Source organism: Candoia aspera, chromosome 3, assembly GCF_035149785.1.
Source record: "Candoia aspera isolate rCanAsp1 chromosome 3, rCanAsp1.hap2, whole genome shotgun sequence".
NCBI lineage: Eukaryota > Metazoa > Chordata > Lepidosauria > Squamata > Boidae > Candoia > Candoia aspera.
The window spans coordinates 114,243,905-114,267,534 of NC_086155.1; the positions used below are offsets into that span (position 1 = coordinate 114,243,905).

A 23,630-nucleotide genomic window follows, 5' to 3' on the forward strand; every position below is an offset into this window, starting at 1 on the left:
CCTTTGAGGCAATGGCCACATACATTTTTAACACTTCAATTTTTATCTCATCTTACTGTTTACATCTAGACCACATTGTACAATCCACAGCCTTCATGCAGTCTTTAGCTACTCCCTGTACTGTATGGAATCCTAGAGACTCCGGCATACTTTTCCAACCAACCAGCTGATCAGTTAACCTAAAGTATACCCAATATAATGTAAAATGGATTTGAATTCTCCCAAAACTGTTTTCATATACTGTATATCTGTTAAAGTAAGGTAAGAGAAAATCCAATGGTGTTTTGGACAGCAATCCCATGAGCCCTTACCATTAGCTATGGGGATAGAGCTAATAGTTGACATTCACCATGTTTTCATATGTTGACCCAAGATGGCATAAGATTTATTTTTAGTTTCATAGAGTCTCATATTAATTCATAATCTTCAGTTCATCACTGACTGAGATCTCCGTCACCTGTTGCTAACTGGAATTACATTCTGAATCTGTGGATAATTGTCAGAACTTATGAAATAAGTATAGAGATGCAGTATTTCTACCTCTGCTGTCTCAAGGCTGCTCTTACATGCAAAGTTAATAGATGTGGTGGAAAGTTATGCTACAGTGTATTTCTCATTTTGTCTACATTTTACTGCTGATTACAATTTATTTATGCAAGAACTAAAAGAATACAGATCTACACTTTGCTTTTGTACATTCAAAGATGAACATTTGTTAATCCTTTTAAGGAAACCTCAAACGCCCAATCTTACGAACAATGGGAATGAGCAAGGACATCAGCTTTACTGTTGGGTTCTATTTTAACATTTGGGATTTTGTCTTGGGTATAGTATAGTATCATGACAATGTGTCATACACTGCTTAAGCAGGTTCACCCACAAAACTACCCATACATTTACTACAATATGGGCCACAGAACCAGCTAGTTGGATACACTGAACAACTGCCACAATTTGTCACTCCACTCTTCTAAAATCCACATATTCCAGCAGAGTTGTTCAAGTGCAGAAGAAAAAACAACAGAAAGCAGACTAGTTTTAAGGCTGTATATTCTCTAATAGATAGTAAAGCAAAGTTCTCTGCGCCCATCTCCCAAGTGCATGGTTTTTGCCTCCCTCAGAATTTTTATCAAATGAATACATTGAAACTGATTACTCCAGAAGATTTTAAAAACCCCACACCCTGACAGATAGGAGCCAGATATTCTCAGTGTTTGTCATTTAAAAATCACCAGTAAGATCCATCTTAAATCAAATAATTTATTAGGTAATTACATGTAAACACTTTATATTGACTAGCAAATACATTGCTTGAGTATTCCCCTTCCCACAAAGGAAAATATCCTCTTTAAAAACAGATTAACTAATGGTATACATTCACTGTACAGTGAATGTATGTACAATTGACACTTCCATTTTCCTTACTGTTTTATTCATTTAAAGTGCAAAAAGATATACATTTGATCGGCATTGCAAGACAGTGTCAATAGTAACTTTGGTCTATCAAGTGAAAAACTAGACAAAATCCCAATCTTTACCCTACTATTTTTTAAGAAAAAAGTAGAGAAAACAGACCTTGCAAGACAATCTTAAAAAAATAAATAAATTCCTTTTCACATCTAACTGAAAATATTTTCAACAAGAGAAATACTATTCTGAACAATGAAACAAGCATGTTTACAATTTATAGTTAGTAGTTACACACAAACAGTGGCACAAATACATACGTCACAGAATGTTTGAACATTTCCCATTAGGGCAAAATACAACTGTTATGAGATGACATCCAGGCTTTTCTGAAACTGAAGAATAATAACTATTTACATGAAACAAATGCCTAGTTCAACATTCCAGTGTTTTAATGTGTGCACTCTTATAGTATATGGTTGTTTAATAATTTCAAAAGTTACAGAAAAATATACCCAATGGAGATTGGCACATCTAATAAATATTAACTAGCAAAAATATGCAGACAAGAGAAAGATTGTTCTGATCTTTACAGAAAATGGACATGTGCAAAACATCCTATAGATTTTATCCTCAATTCCAGAAAGGGGGGGAAAGGTATTTAGGATTACTTTGCCCTGCCAAATCTTTCCATTCAAATACAATGATGTATGCCATTGTGAGAAAAAGGTAACACACTAGTTTAAAAATGGTTATAAATTTAGCAGTACCCTACAGTCAGATAACAAAAAGTCATCCATCTGTCATTACTTCTCAAGGAATAACAACGTTGTGAACTTCCTGGATTATTTGTGCAGGTTACCTCATCTTGACAAGAAGATTTTCAAAACAAGCAGTGATTTCCAGAGTAGTCCCCACTATCCTTCTTACCTAGAAACACAGTTCTGAAATGTTTGAACTGTGCCCAAGGTGCTAAATCTTGGGGACAAATCCTACATTTGGGCCAGGTTCATTCTAAGTTAAGGATTCCAGCAGGCAGACAACTTGAGAAGATCTTAGGCCCTAAGAATTTTAAAAGCTAATTCAAAATGATTGACTGTTAAACTATTGTTCATTTTGTATTTCATCAAACTTGAAAGCTTCTTTCAGTTTTTACTATCTTTATGATGCCATCTATTCAAAAATATTTACAGAACCTGCTGTTTCATTGATCAGATTTGCACATAAAGGAATAAAAAACCTTCATATGGCTAAATAAATGATGTTAACTATGAGCACTATGTGAGTACATGCAGCATAATCGCTTTTACTTCCTCCTTCTGTTTGTGAGAATGAGAAAATAAAATAGGATCAAGAATTTAATAATAGATTTCCATGACTACGATTAAATACTTCTAAACAACTAAGGATCAGAAGCCATCTTTAAACCAGGGGTTAGGGTTGATTTATAAATCCTGACTCATTTGAAGGCATAGTTTGTGGTTCATCTGCAATGAAAACAATGTATACATGTTAAATCCTGGCTTGTTTTAACACTTCAATGGAGAAAGAGCAAATTAGCTAGAAATGGCCTTGCTTGGGTGCTGCTTTATATAATCCTAGCCTATCAAATCAGTATTAAACTTTAGCCTGACATTGTAAACCAGATCATTGTGTTATATACAATTTCAAATTACCTTGTTAACAGACACTCAATTTTAAAGACATGATACATCCACAAAGACTGAACAATGTGGGGCTTAGAATTCCATCTGTATGGTTGTGTCTCTACATATCTCTGTATCTCTATAGAGATATTTAGGATTGTGAGAAAAGCTTGCACACAGAATTATCTGTATCTTTCTAATTAAGAAATCTGAATACTGACTGAAACATAGTATGGAAAAAGTGAAGCACCTTTGAATAAAATGTAATTGGCATCTGTGTAAACAATTTGATTAAATATTGAAAATATTACAAAATTACAATATTGACAGTAAAAAAAAAACCAAGGCTGATATACATAATTAATGGAGTGTTCTTTCAATTTGAAACCATAAAAGGAATTACGTATATAGGTAAGGCTCATAATATAGTATTTTGGAACTGTTTGAATTGCATTGTAATTTATAAGTGCTGAAGATGATACATTTGACTTTTAAATAACTTATTCCAGATTGAACATATACATTTGAATTCCAGAGTAGAAAGAGGAGTCCTCTTCAAGTCTTCTGAATGATCTGAAGATGGACCAGTGTCAATTGCTCAGATTAAAGTTGTGGCCAATAATATTGCACAAGTCATAATCACAAAAAGAAAGCTGCAAAAGGGGAGGAAAATTAGTTTTCAGTTGGGACAAGAAACAGTGAAAATTCAAGAATGAAAGGGATCTTGTTTAAAGAGGAAGAACTGTTGATATATGCAAATAGAATTAATACTACACAACTCTGTAAGAGGCTATTCCAACATTCACAGAGCATGGCAGCCTACTTAGTCCCACCCATTTAATGTAAAGCCTGAAATCATAAAAAGCATTATGCAGAACTATACAGAATTCTAAACACAATCACTAATATGTGAGATTTGTACCACATCCACGGGACTGCAGGCATTCACATACCAGCTATGAATGACAAGATGCACATGAAGGTACTGTTGTGTGTTATCACTGCTCCACTGTGTATGAAGAATATCTTGATTTGTAAGTTAAAGAGCATGGCTTGACACTGATAAATGTTCTTTAAAAGTCAAGACTTAATGGAAAGAAATGGCGCTGGCAGGTAATTTCAGTCAAGTATGACTATTAATAATTATGTATCACCAACATTTCAAACATTTAAGTAATAATATTATTCAATGTCATTCAGTATTGGCTACTCTCAATGTAGAATTGCCAATAATTTTATTGAAGTCCAATCCTACTTTTATTTAAATAATTTTGTAGAAATCTATTTCAAATTGTCATTTAAAACACCATCTTGTTTTAAACCCAGTGCTTAATTACTATTTTTAAACACTTGTTGTAATTATATAATGTTCAATATATAATTTTTAAGTACTCAATGCCCATCCAAGGACTTTGCTAAATGAGTGACTTATTTACTCTGCAATTTTATATATAAAGATGAAAATAATTTAAATTGAACATTTTGCTGGACTTCAGTATAATTATTACCTGTATATAAAATTTTCTAAGCTAAGAAAAAGCCTAAATGTCCAAAACTTCAGTCTGCATGGCTAGCAAAGTTCAGTTAAAAAAACTGGTGGCAAGTGGGAAAACAAAAAGAATACTCCATACTTTCCATAACCTGAAAAACAACAGAATTTGTAAGTAAGTCGGGAAGGACAGAAACAGGAAATGAAGACTGACCTTATAAACAAAGATATGTTTAGGGCTTCTGGTTTCAGGAATAAACCGATATTTACTGGTAAAAGTCTGCCAAAAAACAAAAATAGAAACACAAGATTACTGGTAAATATTGGTTTATATGAAGAAAAAAATTGTCAGTGTATTCCCCTGTTTTTACAGACTATTGCATTTTAACCATTCTGTATATTATTCCTTAAAACTCTCAGAGAGAACATGTGCGTGAGTAGAGAGAATGGTGGTGTGGGGAGTCTGAACAAAGTTACATGCCTGAATTTCTTTTACAGTCCCAAACCAGAAGCCTTGTGCTACTGATAAGCAAGCGAACAAACTTTATTCAATAGTATGCACCTTCATTTTCAAAATATTTTCACAATGGCCTGCTTATGCTGAGAGATATTTGAAATAAGTCTTTCTTTCTATGCTAAATTCAAACATCAAATTAGAATTCTGAAAATACATTTCAGGTGAAGGAAAAAAAGTCCATACATTAGAGCTTATATGAAGAGTGTTTGTTTCCTAATTTATAAATAAAACCAAGTCAGTCATGCTGATTCATAAAAAGAAATCATGTCAGACAAAACTTTTGTTTGAGACATTGGATTGCCTATCGCACATCATTTTGTCCATATTTGATTAGTCTTAATAAGAGTATTGCCTGGTCATATATTCAGGGGAATTTATGAAGAACTATTTTCTATAAAGAAATACATTCTTATTTATTTTGATTCCATGCTTGTTAATTTATTTTCATATTAGGAAGCTGATCCACAGTGGGACACCCACCCACCAAACTGGACATATGATTTTAATACTTAAGAAGGGTACATAGATATTCAAAAATATTTAAACTATACTGAATATACTGAACTCAAGTCAAAATATATATCCAAAAACCAAGTAACAAAATGTTTTCTAGATTAGATTAGTTTTTGAAAATGTAAGGTCAACATTATCTGTTACACTGCATAGTACCTACTGAGAGAATGAAACAGCAGAGTGGTTATATAGAGTTAAACATTTTAATTGTGCCATCATCTTCACTTCCTTTTACTGGAAATAGAAAATGAAGGATTCAGTTTTTATATCTCATTTCATATTTATATTTATCTTTTAATTAAACGTTGCAGATTTGCAAAAAAAGCCTAACATTTCTGGCAATTGAGAAGAAACTTTTCCTTTTTGTATTTTTTTTTGTATTTGTATGCCTGCTTTCCCATAGCACTGGTTAGGCATGCAACAATCCAACATTATAAATGTCTTGTACACCAAGATGTTTCTGTCTTAGGAGGTTGCATGTTGATGTGCTCCAGCAGCAACAACGAAGAATGGGGCTGATAAGGGAACCTTGATTCTGAGTTAATGTGCTTACTTGTAGGTAGTGCATATTTAATACCTTTTAACTTCCCAACAGATTAGTAGTTATCTAGCTACTGGGAAAAAGTAAAGTGCTCTACCTGGAAACATTTTAAAGAAGCAAAACCTGCTCTTTACCTCATTGATATTAACCTAGGCAGATCCTATATGATGGTATGATGGCATAATGTGATTAAAAAGCAGTTCTTCTTAACGTCTTGTCATACCTGGGGGCAATCAAGAAAGACAACCCACTTAGGAAGAAATTCTATTATTAATAGCCATCCTCAGGAGATGCAAGTAGATTTTACTCCACTTCCAATAACACACCTCTTTTCATTTTTTCCATGTAAGCAAAAGGCCATAGAATGATCAAGGCTTATAAACTATGAGGCTGAGTTGGTTCTTATTATATATTTTTGGAGAATATAAAGCCAAAGCTTTAACTGAGATTGGGCAAAAATATTTATCTCTTCAGAAAACGGAATCCTCAGATTAGCTTCAAGCATGACTTTAACTTTCTCCTTCAACCTAGGGATTTGTACTCCCAATGGATCTGGAGCACATCAGGTAATGAATATTCATTTAACTATTCTTATGAAAAAATGTGAAGTACAGTGCCTTTAAGTGGTAATCCTGTGATGGGACAAATGAGGCCCCTTATTGTGAAATGACGTGAGAAAGGGGAGACCGCAACAGTGTAGCTTATTGACTATTGACATAAAGTTGTTGCTTGTAGATTCAGCCATGGTAGGAAAAGGGGTGACACTTTTCCACAATTGTCTGGGCATGGAATAAGCCAGAGGTGGAGACAGCTTTGGTAAATAATGGAAGAAGATGGGAAGGAGAGAATATTGGAATTATTCATCCCTCTTCCAAGCCCATCTTCAGATTTAATGCTGCTATAATTATATGCTTATCTTCTATTTAATAACCATCATCTCTTTATCAAAATAATGAAAAGCAACATACAATATTCAAAAGACACTCCATGCAAAATGGTGCAAATGAGAAAAATACAGACAAAAATGGGGGTAGATCTGGCTTCTAATTGATTTGTAAACTCCAGGCTTACAAATGTAAAGTTTGGGATTTGGGGCCTAAAGCTATTTTCTGCTCTTCCATAAGTTGAAATAAAAACATTGAAAACACTTGTAAAAAAATTTACTCATTCAGAATAGAAAATTAAAGACAATATTATTATAGCCAAGCCGTACTGCAGTGCCTATTTTAAATATTGAGTTCAAGATAGTATGTTGCTCATGATAGCATGACTGTGCAATCAACACATAGCACATGATCTCTGAAAATCACTTTCAAATGTTGCAGAATATAGAATATCTTCAGGAAAGTGGCCCAGGAGTACAACCTGCAAGCTTGTACTGTGGGAACTTGCACTATGCTTCTGTATAGTATCTATACTGATTCCTCTTGCTTTTCACTTCTCTTGAGTTCTTCATCTTCTGCATCAAGTGAAATAAACTTGAAGGAGGTTTGGCATATACCCATTCAACCAAGGAATAAATGTATTAAATGTGTGTTTTCATTCATATAACCTTCTGTTTCTTGAAGACCATGAAGCACAAAGTAAAATTAAAATGAGAAACACTGGATCAAAATAGAAAATATATTAAAGGTTTAAGCATCTATAGAGTTGTCCGGGGAAAAGGGAACTGGGTCAGGACAGGAACCATATGGTAAGATTTTTAAAATCTGTTTCAAATATGCAATTTTCTCAATGAAGTTATCCCAGTTTTCATTTGCCCACATAACAGCTTCACTACTATGCAAACAGTAAGTGGGAAGCTATGACTTTTCTTAGGAATGTGACATCCTTCATTCAGTGTTGCAGTATTATTCAGATGATGATTCCTGCATCACCATGCAATCACGTATTTCCTATTTCATATAGTTTGCCAGTTCACAACCTTTTCTGGTCTTAATGTCCAAAAAGTCTGAAATCTAAACATTTTGAGATTGTAGCTGTATCACCCCAAGATCTTGTGCTAAAACACTGGAATCTTGTTTCAGTGATTCGATATTTCAGTCATTTTTACTTTTAATTTGATCTGGGGGATTTGTACGAAGCATTTGGGGATAAGGCAGGTACTCTGTGTCTGAGGTGCAGTGTTGCCAAGCCATGTGTTAATCCTTCTGTACTTTACCATTATTTGAATAAGCCATAATAACTGGGTTTAGGGCAGTTAAAAGTTAATTTTACCACAGTATATGGAAATGACAGCTAAAAGGTCTCATTAGTTCTATTTGACATGCACACTACACACATGTACAAATACACACATGGAGAGAGAGGGAGAGAGAGTTAAGCTTTTACCCCTCTCTCTAAGAGTGCAACAACAAAAAAAAGTCAATGGGCATAGAAGGGTGCACATAAAATAGTTGAAAGCAAGGTGGAGAAGAAGCCTGTGTAAATACACAGGAGAAGGAATAGCATGTGAAACAAACAGTGAATTTATTTGAGTATTCTTCTGTGATTGTACAGGAAAAAAAACTATCATGACAGCAGCCTATCAGATAGTCACCATTCAGAAGTAGCTATTCCCTGAAATAGCAGGAACGCTTTCTTTTGTTCCCAGATTATGGATAGCAAGAAAAAGGTGAAGAAGAATATGTTAGCATTACCAGCCACCAATATTTTAAATTCTGTGTGCTGCCTTGGCTTAAATTTGCTTATTTAATTTTTAAAAACTTTACATTTCAAGTCATCAGTTCAGAAATACATATGCCTGTTGTTGGAACAGTGTTCCATATGTTGAAGACCAACATGACCAACATGACCCAACATGAGCAATTTACTCATGCAGCTTAATAGCCTGTTTGATAGAGATTGTGATAGGACCAGGGACAGACAACCTATAGCATTCCGATGTTGGTGAACTATAGCCAAAGCTAAGGGATGCTGGAAACAGTAGTGTAGCAATATCTGGAGTGCCTCATGTTATATATCCCTGTCCTAGTATTACATGACAAAAGTATCCTCGAAACATCGATAACTAATTGAACTGTATCTGGTTCATTTGACAAGTATGTATCTGGTTTAATTAAAAAGCCAAAACACTCTCCCATTTTTGCTGAAAGTTAAACTGAAAACAATTCATAATGCTTACTTTCTAAACTATGTATTTAGTTTCTAAAAATGAAGCCTATGCTTAGGGGTAAGAAGTGATGAATATTTATTAAAATTATCAGATACTTTTACTGAACAGAGAGTTAAGTAGACTCTTCCTTATAGTGCTGGAAATCATTACTTTGTGTAATTAAAATCAGTTTGAGTCAAAGCTATCTTGCTAGGTTCATACAACACAGTATGTGAAAACCAAGCAGGTTTCATGCTTGTTGCAACACAATTGCCTTATTCCAGTGCAATGAGGGCATGAAGGTCGGGGGGGGGCATTGTTTCTCAGTTGTTCTGGCATTATGGAATAGTTTTCCCCTGGATTTAAGACTTGCACCATTCCTTTATAATGTTCTGCAAGCTATTTAAGACAGAACTCTTCCTTAGAGTGTATGGTGATTAATTGTCCTCATTTTTAAATTTCAGTTTAACAGCTCAATTATTTTTGTCTCGTATTTTGGTTGTTTTTAATGTTGCTGTTGTTTTATATTGTTTACAGGCTTGGTCTTGGACCATAAATAAACAATAATGTTTACAATTATTACCATGGATGCCTGAACTGATTATATGTTTCTATTGGATTGCTGTATACAGCGGCCTACAAATAGAAATAAATAGTGTTGCTTCCAAGAATAAAAATTATATGGTTGCTTCAGCAACTCTGTTGACCATGATATATGACAGAATGATGATGACTACCATTATATCTATTTTATACATCTGCACATAAACACCAGATTAGTGCTACATCGAATAGTTTTCTTCAAGATCAAATTGACAAGAAAAAAGGGAAGAAATTGAAAGATGTTCTTAGCCCAACTTGCTCCTGTTACTTTCTTTTTCTTTTTAATTCTAGAAATAATGAGGCCATCACATAGTCACTTGAGACTAAATGAGGCAACAGTACTCATTTACTTTAATTCTAAACATTCTGTCCTTTTATAGGAGAAAAAAAAGTAGCATTATTGAAGTAAATATACAGGTATGTGAAAGCTCAGTTAGCATTTTTATCTGTACAGACACTTCGTGTGAATGATCTTAATGATTTTATTCTCTCCATTGAGTATTTAGGATGAGTTCTATCTTTCTGTTGATCTAAATTGCATCTTGCAGTAAATTCATTATATATTCATGTTTTATTGTCCTCCTTTGTACACTGTCCTGTAATGGCTGACCTAAGGACCTTCTGTTGCCGTTGATTAGCTTTTTCATTGTTTTTTAGGAAGAAACTGTTTCTTTAATTGCTTTTCCCCCCAATTGTTCTGAATCAGAATAAAAGATATTGGGCGAACTGGAGGGGGAAGCAGGGAGGGAAATACAGAAGTTGTGATAAATAAACCACATAACAATCCCCTTCCTTTTTCTGACAATTAGCAAAAAAATCATTTTACACAAGGAAGAAATTTAATCAAGAATGGTCTAATTTTCAGTACAGCTGTGGAAGTCTACACACATTCATTTATGGATTATCAGGACATGTGTGCAAAGAAAGCACCAGTATTGCTAACATCCCAGTATATGTGACTAAAACACATGTATTATTTATTTTAATTTCATCATAAAAATGTCCCAAATGCTGCACTTAACTTACAGGAATGCAGCACTTAACTTCACAGGAATGAATGATAGGTATTCTTTTAATTAAAGCAAAGGAGTATACTCAGGAACATGATTTGACTTGAAATTAAACTAGAGTTCTTTCCCTTTTAAATATTCAAATATTCAAGAAACTAATAACTTTTTTTCCTAATGGGATAAGAGAATCCTAATTAAGGTATGGCAGATATTCCAGGGCATCTCTTCAACAGCTGTCTTCAGGATGTAAACTCCAATAAAAGCACTTAAAATGATAAATAATGGCATGCTAATAACTCAAAAGTTACTGTCTTCTAAAGTATGTAACACAGGTTAATTATGCAGTCATAATGGGTCCTTTTCAACAACTCTTCTAGTATATCCTGATATACTTTCAGTATATAATGTAGATGTTATAAGTACAGATGGTAAGCAGGAGGGGGCCCCTATCCAGGGGGGAAAACGCATGCGTAGTTTAGAGGCTTTGAACTGTCCTTCAAAGAAACTCAGAGCAGACCCACCTTGAGTTTTGGGGTTTATCTGTCTGGGTTTCCCACGCTCCTTCAGTTTGGTAGGATTTTCTGTCTACTATAGCAGTTAATAAACACTAGAGACAATCTCATCTCAGTGTGGTCTTTTGCTTAAGTCAGGACAGTAGCATAGAAAAGCTGATCAAATTTCAGGAGCAAAAATTATGAATAAATTTCAGAATTTTGCTTTGAGGTTTCCTCTTCCCCAGTTTGATGAAATTCTGAAAGTTTCTAAGTTTCTATAACCTAGTATTAGTATTGTTTCAAGGTAACCTTTTCAAGGTATTAACATCCCATTCTGATAAAAAGCCTTTGGCTGTCAATCATTAGCTTCTAATATGGCCTTGTTTAGCGATACACAGCTTTTCAGATCTGAAGTAGAAAAGTGCTTTGGAGGGGAAGTGAGTGTGTACACTGCGCCTACTGGCACTTTTTTAAAGCCACACCTTTTCCTGCACTGCCTCCTCAACTCAAACACGTATTTTCATGAGATTGCATGGCTCCTGTGTAAGCCTGGAAATGTCATGGCTTTTTTAAGGAGGCCATCTGCTTCTTTAAGCAGATACAGGAAGTGCAGCAATGCCCCATCCAAAGTACCTTTTTTGCTTTGATTCCAAACAGCTAGACATCATATATGGAGAACAGATCACTATAGATCGTTCAAATAATCCTGACTTAATGTAGTGTAAACTCAATGAATTGCTAAGCCATAATGTGGAATGTTTGGTTTTGCCACTATGGTATATTAACCATGGCCTGACTTCGTATATTAACCTGGCATATACGAATCAGTCTACTATGGCTTATTCAAAAAACATCCACTTTTTGAAAAAATGGCTTAACATAATGTGCATAATTAGACAGTATCTGATAGTACTATCACAGTCAGTTTGTCTCTTTCTCATTTTCTTAACTAGACCAAATATTACCACTGAATCTCTTCAATTATACTATGCAAAATATCAGAGGCAAAATAATATGAACCACACATTAATAAACATTTACGAACTTTTGCTCCTATCTATTTCCGAAGAATAGTATCTTTTTTGTGTACTTTTATGAAACAGATTTTAGCTGTGATTTTTATGTACTTAGAAACATATTTGATGGTCGCACTGTAGGTAAGAAGCAGTTTCTTAAAACAACAGACCATCCATTATAATAACAAGGAGGTACTGGTTAAGAACACAAACTATTATACATCATTTTCCATTAAAAACAAGCAGGCAAAAGTCTTACAAGACAAAGATATTGATACTACAGCTGTTGAAAGTCATAGGAACTACCTCTGGCATCTGTGGGAAGGGGGTCAAAAAGTCAAGATGATGTCATGACAGTATCATATAAAAGGGGTGGGGCTTTGATCATGCTGCCATGACTGCCACTTTGACTTTTTTGACACCCCACATGGATACCATTAAGAATTGCCCTGTCTCTCCTTTACTGTAGCAAATCAACCTATAGGAAAGAAGGAATGACAAAGGATATAGACTGGCAACTTCATTAAAGTACAATCCACCAGTCCTTGATCAGTAGAAAAACCTGGCAGACCTGACAAAACAAATACAATGGCTGCAAAACAGGGAGGGAAGAAAAAAGTGTCAAATACTTAACATCAGAAAAATTTTGAAATTTGAATTAGACATTTTGAAAAGAAGTTTGACTATTTGTGAGAACCAAGCTTTGTAGTAACATGGCTGTTACTTTGCACAATGTTTATATAGCCCGGAGTCACTGTAAGCCGCCTGGAGTCACCGTGTGTGAGTTGGGCGGCTTTATAATTTGTTTAATAAATAAACAAACACAACCCTACCACTTGTTATTGAATGTGGTGTAAGATTTCATAAGGTATTTTATATAACTTCAATTGTAAAAAAAGAGAAGACGATAAAAATGTATGTCACATCTGAAGTAATGTTGGTTGTTCTGGGAACTGCAAAAATGGAATGGGACATATTGTAGTTAGTAAAGGTTTGGATCATATAACTCCTAATATTCAGATACCCATGTGGTTATTTGTTCCCTTTCTTCACCCATTCCAAGTAAATGTTGCATGTACAATCTGATTTTTATATTATTATTGTGTTGTGTCAACCAAGTAAAACCACTGACCCAGAACTTTCTTTTGTAAGGAACAAGGATTTACTTTGACTGGCAGATGAAAACTAACAAAGGTCCAACCCCTCCAGAAAATAAGGAAAGAACACTTTTAAGCAAAGACTCTACTTTTGACAGCCAGGACAGCACCCCTATACTTAAAAAATAAAAATTCACAAAGCAGCCGAGCTTTATTTGCTGCAGAGATGTAGCCATTTATAAGATCCTTTTTGACATACAGTAGACAACCTGGTTTATATTGGACAAAATTTCTGTAACTGCCAGTTAACATGGCCAGTGATCAGTGGCTACGATCAAAAATACCCGGAGAACATTAAACTCATTTATCCTTCTATTAAGTCTGGGATTTGCAAAACAAACTTTAAAATACAGGTAGTCCTCAACTTACAACCATTCAAAGTTAAGACGGCACTGAAAAAAGTGACTTGTGGTCCTCGCACTTACAATTGTCGCAGCATCCCTGCGGTCATGTGATCAAAATTCAGGTGCTTGGCAAATAGCATTTATTTGTGATGGCTGCAGCGTCCTGGGGTCACATGATCACCATTTGCGACCTTCCCAGCCAGCTTCCGACAAGCAAAGTCAACAGGGGAAGCGAGATTCACTTAACAACTATGGCAATTTGCTTAACGACTGTGGCAAAAAAGGTCGTAAAATCAGGCACAACTCACTTAACAACCACCTCACTTAGCACCAGAAGTTCCCGTCCCAATTGTGGTCATAAGTCGAGGACTACCTGTATAAGCAATATGATTTTTAATGGGGTCTGGAACTAAACTAATAAGTTCAGATGATTCACTTGTTTCAGAACGGGAATAACATGCATTCATTTTTCAAACATTCAGTAAGACGCAAATAGCAGTATTTTACATAGACTGCCGCTTCCAATCGATCTAATCTAAGGGCAGATCCAATATATGAGTTATGGTCAATGCTAAAAGCAACTACTACAGTAGTCAAATGACAAATCAAATGGAAACTAGCAGTGTTAAGGTAGAAATCTTCTCCCAAGGACAAGGTTATGGTGCACTACAAAAGTCATGATCCACTATGTTTTCATTTAGAAAATTTTAAGACCAAGTTTCTTACAGAAAAAAGATTGAGAAGGTAGATATATTTATACTTAGGAACCCAATCCCTTTACCTTATTAAGGCCATATACAAAATAAAATATGCTCAATGAAGCCTTGATTTTTATCAGAACAAAGGAGAATTTTTAGATAGGAATTTCAGAAAAGTGTATTATGTGGACTAAATTTTAATAAACAGCAATGAGGAAGTTCTGCTACTACATAATCATGTGGTACAATTACTGCCCTCTTATAACTGCAATAATTTTCTGTCTTTAGGAGACAGGCTGAAGCTCTCTACCATACAAGGTAGAACATATGCCTTCTAGAACCAGGGTACTAGAAACCTTTTAAAAATATTTTTAAAATCCCCTGAGGGCCTTCATGCTATCCCCTGCATTGCCAATACTCTGTCTTCCTTGGGAGAAAAAAGTTTAGGTGCCAATTTTGTTTTGCCTCTTCACTATTTAAAGAATACAGTAAATAGTTACAAATAACAGCATTTTAATCCCAACCCCCAAGATAATGTACAACTGGGAGCAAGTTTCAATTTCTCAGAATATATGCAGAGGACTAGGCTTATTTATAACTTTACATACATGAACAAATATGACAGGAAAACTCCCAGTCTTTACAGATTTTGAAATACTTCTCCAGCTTTATTTGAAAAACTTCTCTAGCCTTTCTTAAAATAGGGAAAGTTATTTTAGAAGTAAAAATATGCTGCTTGCAGCACCTTCAAAGAATCTTGTGATATGGAAATATATGGATCCAAGTAACTGTAAGGCTGAGACTTGATTCACACATTGTGCTATGCTACAATGTGATTTGTTTGATTTCTGCTTAGTGTATTCGGTGAGTTCAGCCCTTATGGTATACTCAATACATCATGATTAAGCAATCTGCACTTTAACATGTTGTGTGGACTCAGATTATACATGGCCATTAACAGCACAAGATTTACATTGCTCAAACAGGAGCTTTCTATGCTGCATAGTGTGTTTCTTCTGAAACTGAAGTCTCATAAATAAATACGATGTGGCCTGGGGGTTGGTATTGAAAGGAGGGAAAAGACAGTGATCTAACTGAACATACTGAGGACCAGAACAGCTATGAGTGCATGAACCAAAAAAACAAAAAATAAAAATTGATTATCCTAGCATTTAAGTATATCAATGCCAGAATCTCCATGCTCAGCGTTCAAAAATTTAAACAATTCAGATGGTGACCTAATTCTTACATCATGCTAAGCAATTTTATATATATAATAATGGTATATTGAAGAAGCACATTTGTTTATAACATCACTGATGATGTTACCTAGTTGGGTCATGACACGTCTGCAAGCAACCAACCAATCTCAGAGAGCACCAAGAACTCCACGGAATAATGCAATATTTAGCTAGAACAAGTGGAGCAGCCTTTTTATGGCTTGGGACTACACTTACCATACTTGGAAAGTGGGGCTGAGGACTGTGGAGAGCAGGGCAGAGCAACTGTATTAAACTTGTGGGCAGGGCCAAGATTGTTTTGGCATTTCTTTGTTCTTTCAAGGGTTAGGCTATTTTTTCTCTTAAGCCTATTTTAAGGCTTACTTTCTTTCTTACTTTTCTTTTTGAAATTTCCATCTCACAATGTCAAGCAACTGTACCACTAATTAGTTTAGAGTTAGTTTGCCCACCCCTGATTTAAAGAAAACCCAGAGATTCTTATTGCCAGGAAAGCATGCAGAGAACTGTAGCTAGGAGAGCCATCTTTACAGAAAGCATATGTTATATGCATGTTATCTATATATATGCAGAGTTCTTCAACTTAGTGCCCTCCAGGTGTGTTGCACCTCCAAATTCCAGAATTCCTGGGAATTTTTGATGTTATCAATGCAACATATATTGGTGCCTAGTGGACATCAAATTGGAGAAGGCGTAATCAGAGTGTAAGCACTGGTACTAGAAAAGTACAATGCCCAGAAAGAGGATGGGCAGGAAAGGCAGGATTCTACTGTAAATTTATAAAGCAGAAAACATGTCAGAAATGAAACATGTCAGAGAAACTGGATTATATTTTAAACTTGAAATGTCAATACAGTTATTCTAATTCATTGTGATTGGCTTTTTGAAAATGAGCAGTGCATTATGGGATCATCGGTTACTCTTCTATTATATACTAATTCTTTGTTTTTTAATCTACTTCTTGCCAGTTGACCAAGACACCAAATCAAACTAATCTTAATTTCCAAGCCGTAGTGTGGCACTAACGCATAACCATCACTGATTAAGAAGATATAGGAACTTTTGGTTAAATAAAATCCAGCAAGTGATGAAAAAACTGGTACATGACAGATGAGGCAGGGACACACATATTGTACATTCCAAATTCTTAAAGCCATTGTATAGATGACTGAAACGTGCCACTATTAGTGAAAGTAAACTGGACATACAAAAACATTTAATCTGTGAAGTTAATATTTATCTTTAACCTTGCTAACATAGCTATCCCATTCAGGTATTCTCCATTTTTTAGAAAAAAATATGGCACCAGAAAGTAAAAAGAAATGAAACCAGCGAGTACAACTGAAACAGATCCATTGATTTTTATTACAAATGTACTTGATCAGTTCTCTTCAAATATATATATATATATATATAAATAAATACCCTATTTACGTCAGTACAAAATAAAAATTATTTTACAAGTTAAATAAAACTGATAAAAATATTATTTTATTGGAAAATAGTTATAAAATATAATCACCCCCTTGCAGGAAGATTTTTTTTATTATTTCAAAAGTGCTATCTACCAATTCAGAATAGATTTGTTACTATCGGTCAGCATGAAAAGTCACACTGGTAACTCTAATTGTATGTACTTGCTAGTGCACAAATCCGACCTAATTACTTGACTACAATATATACAATAATTTGCACAGCTTGAAAGGGATATGGCTGATCAAAGCAGTTGTTACAACATTTTAAAAGCAAAAAATGTAGCTCTTTTCGAATGATGTTTCTAGCCTACTAGAGGCCCTCCTACATTTTCTCCATTGCTGGAAATGGTAGTTCTTGTCTGCACAGTAGACAGATCTACTACATTTTACAAAATACTGAGTGGGTGGTTCTGTTTCACAGTACTTCTCAACGAAAGCTACATAGAATCTGTTGCAGCCCTGAAAGGATACTTTAAAAGTGACACTGTCAAGTATTTTTAGGTTAAATGTTTACATTTTGGTAAGTTCATTATCTGCATGCAAAGCTTGCCTACACCCCTTACTCTTGATGGATTAATAAATGTTGCATTCCTATTTTTGCCCTTCTCTGCTAATTTTCTCTAGCACTCAGAGAATTTCTGCACTACAGTGAATATTATTTTTTAATTACTTTAGCTCCCCCTCTGGCTGAAAATGGCATTTTACAGCATACAATAATAAAGAGGCATGAATCAACAGTGTCTAATTTTAACTCATTTATTTAATTTCTCAGACAGAGCAACTTAAAAAAAAACAAGTGGACTTAAAATGAACACAATTGCCATGCTGTGATAATCTGAAAGGGATATCATATTTTAAAAGTTACTTGACAGTGTCCCTTTCATTTAAAAATAAAACAAAAACAGACTATGTTTATATTGCAGTGGATTTCAAGTTTTCTTGCATTTCATATAAAATATCATTGTGACTGTGGATTTTTCCTACAACACACTGAAAACATATTCAGGAAAAATAAGGCATGTTTTCCAAAAGGTGGATGCTTGGCACATTTGAACATACTGTTTTTAAAATACCGAATATGATCAAATATACCATTACTTTTATTCATCTGGCCTTAAAACAAGATTCTCTCACTATTGCTTATTTTAATTGTGAGTTATTGTACCTTGATCAAGTACTGAGCACCTCAACTGGAAAAACATGAACTCAAATCAAGGTAATTTATGGTTCATATAACATCTTATTGACCAAGTCCTAAAATATCTAGTGTGTCTATGGGAGAAAAAAGGATTCTCAGACTTGGGACACAGAATTCTGCTGGAACTGGACTAAAATGTGTTACAAGGAGAATTATACAATTCACATATCATCTTGTTCCATCATATAAAGGACTGAATTTTCAGACACATGGGTCAGGAAAAGTTCCTTTTACTGAACTTTGACTCTCAGGAAAGGGAAGTAAACAAAACACCTATCTGTTGACTGCAATAGCTTCACCATTGCCTGGAATCAGACAATAGGTTTAGAGAATCAAAGGTGGTAGGTAAGAACTTACTGCTTCATTCATTATGTACCTTCATTCTGGTTTTGCCTTTGATAAACAAACATTTACTATGTTATATAAATCTGGTCACAGGCAATAGTGGGGCAAATAAAATGTACATTCACACCCTGAGAAGCAAAGCACTCTAAAACCACTTAAAGTCTCTTTAAGGGTCTACTGTCCACGTCCAGTCTAAAACTGAGTTAAGTATTTTGCTGTTTAACAAGTTTGAATTAATTCAAGTGGAACAAGACTGTCCCCTCCCCATACAAAACAAGTTATTGCTAAAAAAACAAAAGCTTCTGCTAATCTGTAGAATTAAAACTTTAGACACTATAGGGAATAGTAGAACTTAGAAACAAAATAGCAAAAATTAAAACATTAAGCTTTCCAACTACCTACAGCAGGGAAAATGCAGTCCTTTCTGCATCACAGTTCAAATACAGTATGAAACCGCCTACAAACACTCCAATTAAAACAAAGCAAGTCTGACACTCAATGTTTTACATGCGGCCAAAAAGTATCACATTATATGCACCATGGAAGCTTACTTTTTCCTTATGGAAAAGTGCATCTTAGAAAACAATTGTAATAAATTCCAGTGATTCTAAAAAAAATTCCTAACCACTATATTATTGCACATTTGGTGCTATACAGACACCGTTAGCAAATATATTTAACTAGAAACAAAGGATACAACTGAAACAGATTTTGTCTTGATAACTTATAATACATCTCCAAAGAAGGGAATTATTTTTAACAAAAGATACATTTCTTTTGAACCATCATTCTCTTGCCTAGACCCAATCTCTTAACAATCAATGAGAACTAAAACACATTTCTGTTCCTAACACGTGGAATCTCCTACATACAGTAGTTAAATCCACATCGATAAATTTGTCAAAGTAGTTTAGAAAATGAATACACTTAGAAACTCAAGAATCAGTAAGATTCTTGATTTGTCCATTCTTCCTACAGAATTCCAACTATTTTTCTACTGTTTTAAGGCATCATTTATTGTTTTTCACTTGCAATGATGATAGTCATGCAGCAGTTTAATGATAAAAATATATTAATATTTTTACTATACAGCAGCAAGTAGTTAGTCAATTAAAAGCACAAACATTTTAAAGGAAAAATCTGTAAAAGTATATTACTACAAATAATTGCAAGTTGGAGAACACTTCCAGAAAGGTTAGTATTCTCACAGACTGTTTTTATACTTTACAGTTTTAATATATATCACACAAAGTACATAATTATAACTGAAGGTTTGCACACTTGGGGGAGGGGTCAATACTACATGAATAAAGTATGTAGCCAGTAATAACTAGCACCACAGCTACATGAAAATTTCTTTACAACACACCAACTTGGCTTTTACTTTTAAAGGAAACTCAAATCCATGGCTCAGTAGGATTACACCATAATCATGTTGAACTGATGTCTACGACAGGCCTACACAAGTTAGTTAGCACTAGCATAAGCTGGAGTTTTGACTGAGACTCTGAACAAATTAAAAGAATAGTGCTAGTGGCCACACAAAAAAACCTTTACCACCTGTTGTTGAAAAAAAGGCATACTGAAAATCGCTGCATGTTAAAGTACTTTAAGTACACTTCATAAAAATATATATATTATGAACAATACAATTACATCTCATATACACAACAATGACAAGATACCTACTTAGTTGTAAACCAAACAGGTGCAGAAAAATATGGGAGATCATTTCTCTCTCTCTTTTTACTATTTGAATAACTTTGGTTCAAACCATAAAAATCACAAGTTAGCAAATTTCATTTAAATGCCTTTTTAATATTTTTTCTTTATGTTCACAGAAGTTTCACTGACCATTTTATATGCTTAAGGTCCAGATGCAATGCATATTGTATAAAAGAGAGCACTTATTGTTTACCTTGCATGAATTAAACCTACGTACCTTTTAACTCTACAGACTTCTGCATAACATTTAGACAAAGCTCAGACACACAGCATGCCTAGCCCTCATATATATATACACATCTCTAATCACAGGTATATAGGGTGTCAAATATACTATAATAACCTCCATGAAAGGTTTTGAAATTTGGTAACAAAATGAGAAGAAAAACTAAAAATATTATTTTACGTGTTCTAAAATATCTCTTTTTTTGTGCTAAAGTCAAATGTTAGCTCAACATGAAAAGGACATTTTCTCTTTTTTAATATAATTCAGCAATATTTTAATCTTGACCATTTTTGCAAACACTTTTTTTTAATAATAATAGCTTAAACGTGTACAAAAGTTCTTGGTTAATTAGGGAAATAAACACTCAGTTCTTTATATTTTTTTTAATCAAGTAGGAAACACAGTTCATCTTATATAATGTTATTACTTTTTTTGTAATTTTTTTGTTTGTTTGTTTTTAGCAGCTGCTTACTGTTTTATACGATGAGCAAGAGTGGAAGGAACAATCCAGCGATGGGGTGGAGAGAAAGAAGTTGCTTGCTCGGCTGTCAGTTTTGGTGGTGGATAGGTAGATGGTGCTCCCCTTGGAGTTATAACAGGTATATTTAATTGTATGCGTTATTTTCGGTTTGTGGATGTTGGTTTTCTCTCTCTTTCTCTCCCTTACAGTATAAAGTCTTTCTCTGTGTTGTTGTCATTATTACCAGTGTCTCTGTGCAGCAGGGCAGGGAGGAGGCAGCCAAGTGGGAAGAAGGGATGTGGGGAGGAGGGAGGAAAGACAGATGGAGATCAATCCTCCTCTGGCTCCTCCGCCTGCAGCAAGGCTCCCGGCGGGCCAGTGGGGATAGCGGTGCTGCTGCTGCTTTCGGACTCCGGCTGCTGCTCTGTTCCGCCGGAGGAGGAGGAGGAGGCGGCGGCGGCGGCGGCGGCCCGCTTGTCTCTCTGCTTCTCCTGGATCTTCTTCATCTCGTCCGAGTACTTGCAGAAAGTGTGGCCGAATTTGGCCCACACCTTGTAAGGGACGGTGATGGAGTTGCGGTAGGTGGGCTTGACCTCGCTCACCCGCATGAAAACGCCGTACTTGTTGGAGCCCACGTCGAAAAAGAACCGCTTGTTGTCCACCGTCAAGGAGGTACCCTCGGGCAGCTCGGCCGGCTCCTCCTCCACGCCGTAGTCGTCGATGAGCTTGGCCAAGGCGTCGCGGAACTCGATCAACCCCTGGGCTGGCAAGGCGATGGTCTGGCCCTGTGTGGAGCCGAGGCCTGGACCGCGGTTGACTGTCTGGCGGATGCGCAGGAATCGCCCGCGCTGGTTCTCCTTCAAATCCATGTAATACTTGCGGTTCTCGCGCACCAGGAATTCGCTTTTCAGGGCCCGCCGGGGCTCGTCCGCGGCCTGCGCCAGCTCCGGCGGTTGGCTGGGCCCCAGCTGCGCGTAGTGCTCGATGAAGTCGCCCAGATAATCGCGGAACTCCACCGCCACTGACATCGAGAGCGTCAGCCGGCTCTTGCTGCCTCCCGCACCCACCTCCGCGATCTTCAGGAAGCGGCCCTTGGCGTTCTGCTTGACGTCTAGATAGAAGCGCTTGTTCTGGATGTCCACCCGCTTGGAGGCCAGCTCCTGCGTCTCGTGCTGGAGGCCCACCCCGCCGCCACCGCCGCTACTGCCGGGCCCTCCACCGCCAGGGCCCGAGCCCGGCGCCCCGCCGCCGCCGCCCTGCTCGCTGCCGCTGTCTCTGTCCGCCATGATGCCTTCGGGCTACCCGACGCCCGCCTGCCTGCCTGCGCCCCCCCGGCCGCCGCCGCCGCCTCCGCCGCCGCCGCCGCCCGTCGCCGCTACTGCTCCTGCCGCCGCCGCTCCAACCCCCTCCGCAGCCACCAGCAGCAGCCGGCCGCTCTCGCGAGATCTGTGGAGGAGACAGAAAGAGAGAGAGCGGCTAACATGGCAGAGAGGGAAGCGCGCGACTGGGCAGAGGAACGGGGAGAGGAGAGCGCGAGGACCAGGAGAGGAGCCCGGGGATCGGAGACGGCAGCGTCTCGCCGGGTTAGACTGGGCGAGGGCAGGGAGGCGCTCGCTTCTTGGCACTCAGGCCCCACCCACCCGTCCTCCGCCCGGCTCTCGCGCCTTCTTCCCTTCGGGCTGCGCCGCCGCCGCCCGTTAGCAATCGGCCAGGCCCCGCACCCGCCCTCGCTCTGCGCCAGGCCAGCCTCGCCAGGGACACAGACTCCGCCCGGCCCCAGCTCGCTCGCGCGCGCTTGGATCCCCCTCCCTCCTCACGCGCACCCCGACTGAGGCCGCCGCCTCTCCCTCGGGGGCAGCTGGGCCCGATGGGGGGGCGGTCTGCGATCAAACGCGAATATGCGACCGCCTCGCCAGACTAACTCTGTTCCCTCTCCCCGCTTTCAGAAGTCAGCGTGCGCCTCAGGGTCTGTCTGCGGACACAAACAGGACGGAGAAGCTTCCCCCCCCCCACCCCGTCCTCCACATCCCGCCTCTTGGCCCATTAAGCAGACCCTTCCGTCGCCCGCCGTCCCCGAGGAGGAATTGCGCCCGCGCCCTCCGCCTGTCTTCGGGAGGCGAAAGTGTTCAAGCGAAGAGCCGAGCCGGGAGGAGCCGGCGCGCTTCTCTGGAGGATAAATGTCCGCATCCCGCAAGGGGCAACCTGCGATCCCACCACCTCTTGTTTGAGGCCAACTTAATCCTTTGAAAACGCAAACCAGTGTCGTCGCTTCCAGCGTGTCGAGGACATTCGTACGACACGCTAGCACGTTCCTTTTGAAATTCACACCATTTCCCGCTCGTCTAAAGCTCCCCAGTTGAAAACTCTGCATGGTTTGAAGGGTTTTTACTCGTCCGCCCCTAGGGTGCTTTCCAGGGCTTCGTAATAGAGCAGC

General features: G+C 37.3%; 1 protein-coding gene and 1 long non-coding RNA gene across 2 annotated transcripts; both read right to left on the reverse strand.

The window, feature by feature from the left end:
* Positions 1-1,246: 1,246 nt before the first annotated feature.
* On the reverse strand, positions 1,247-5,519 carry LOC134493856 (uncharacterized). The gene is made up of 2 exons (XR_010067609.1): positions 4,757-5,519; positions 1,247-3,706 (listed from the first exon to the last, which is right to left on the reverse strand). It is a non-coding gene; the product is annotated as an uncharacterized LOC134493856 (long non-coding RNA).
* A 12,463-nt stretch (positions 5,520-17,982) lies between these two features.
* On the reverse strand, positions 17,983-22,831 carry PURA (purine rich element binding protein A). The gene has a single exon (XM_063298663.1). It carries the CDS (start codon positions 22,480-22,482, stop codon positions 21,526-21,528), a length of 957 nt encoding a protein of 318 aa, XP_063154733.1. The 5' UTR covers positions 22,483-22,831; the 3' UTR covers positions 17,983-21,525.
* Positions 22,832-23,630: the final 799 nt, after the last annotated feature.

Excerpts from the sequence above, each read along its gene's own strand:
- PURA (XM_063298663.1), bottom strand. The coding sequence starts at position 22,482 with ATGGCGGACAGAGACAGCGGCAGCGAGCAGGGCGGCGGCGGCGGGGCG.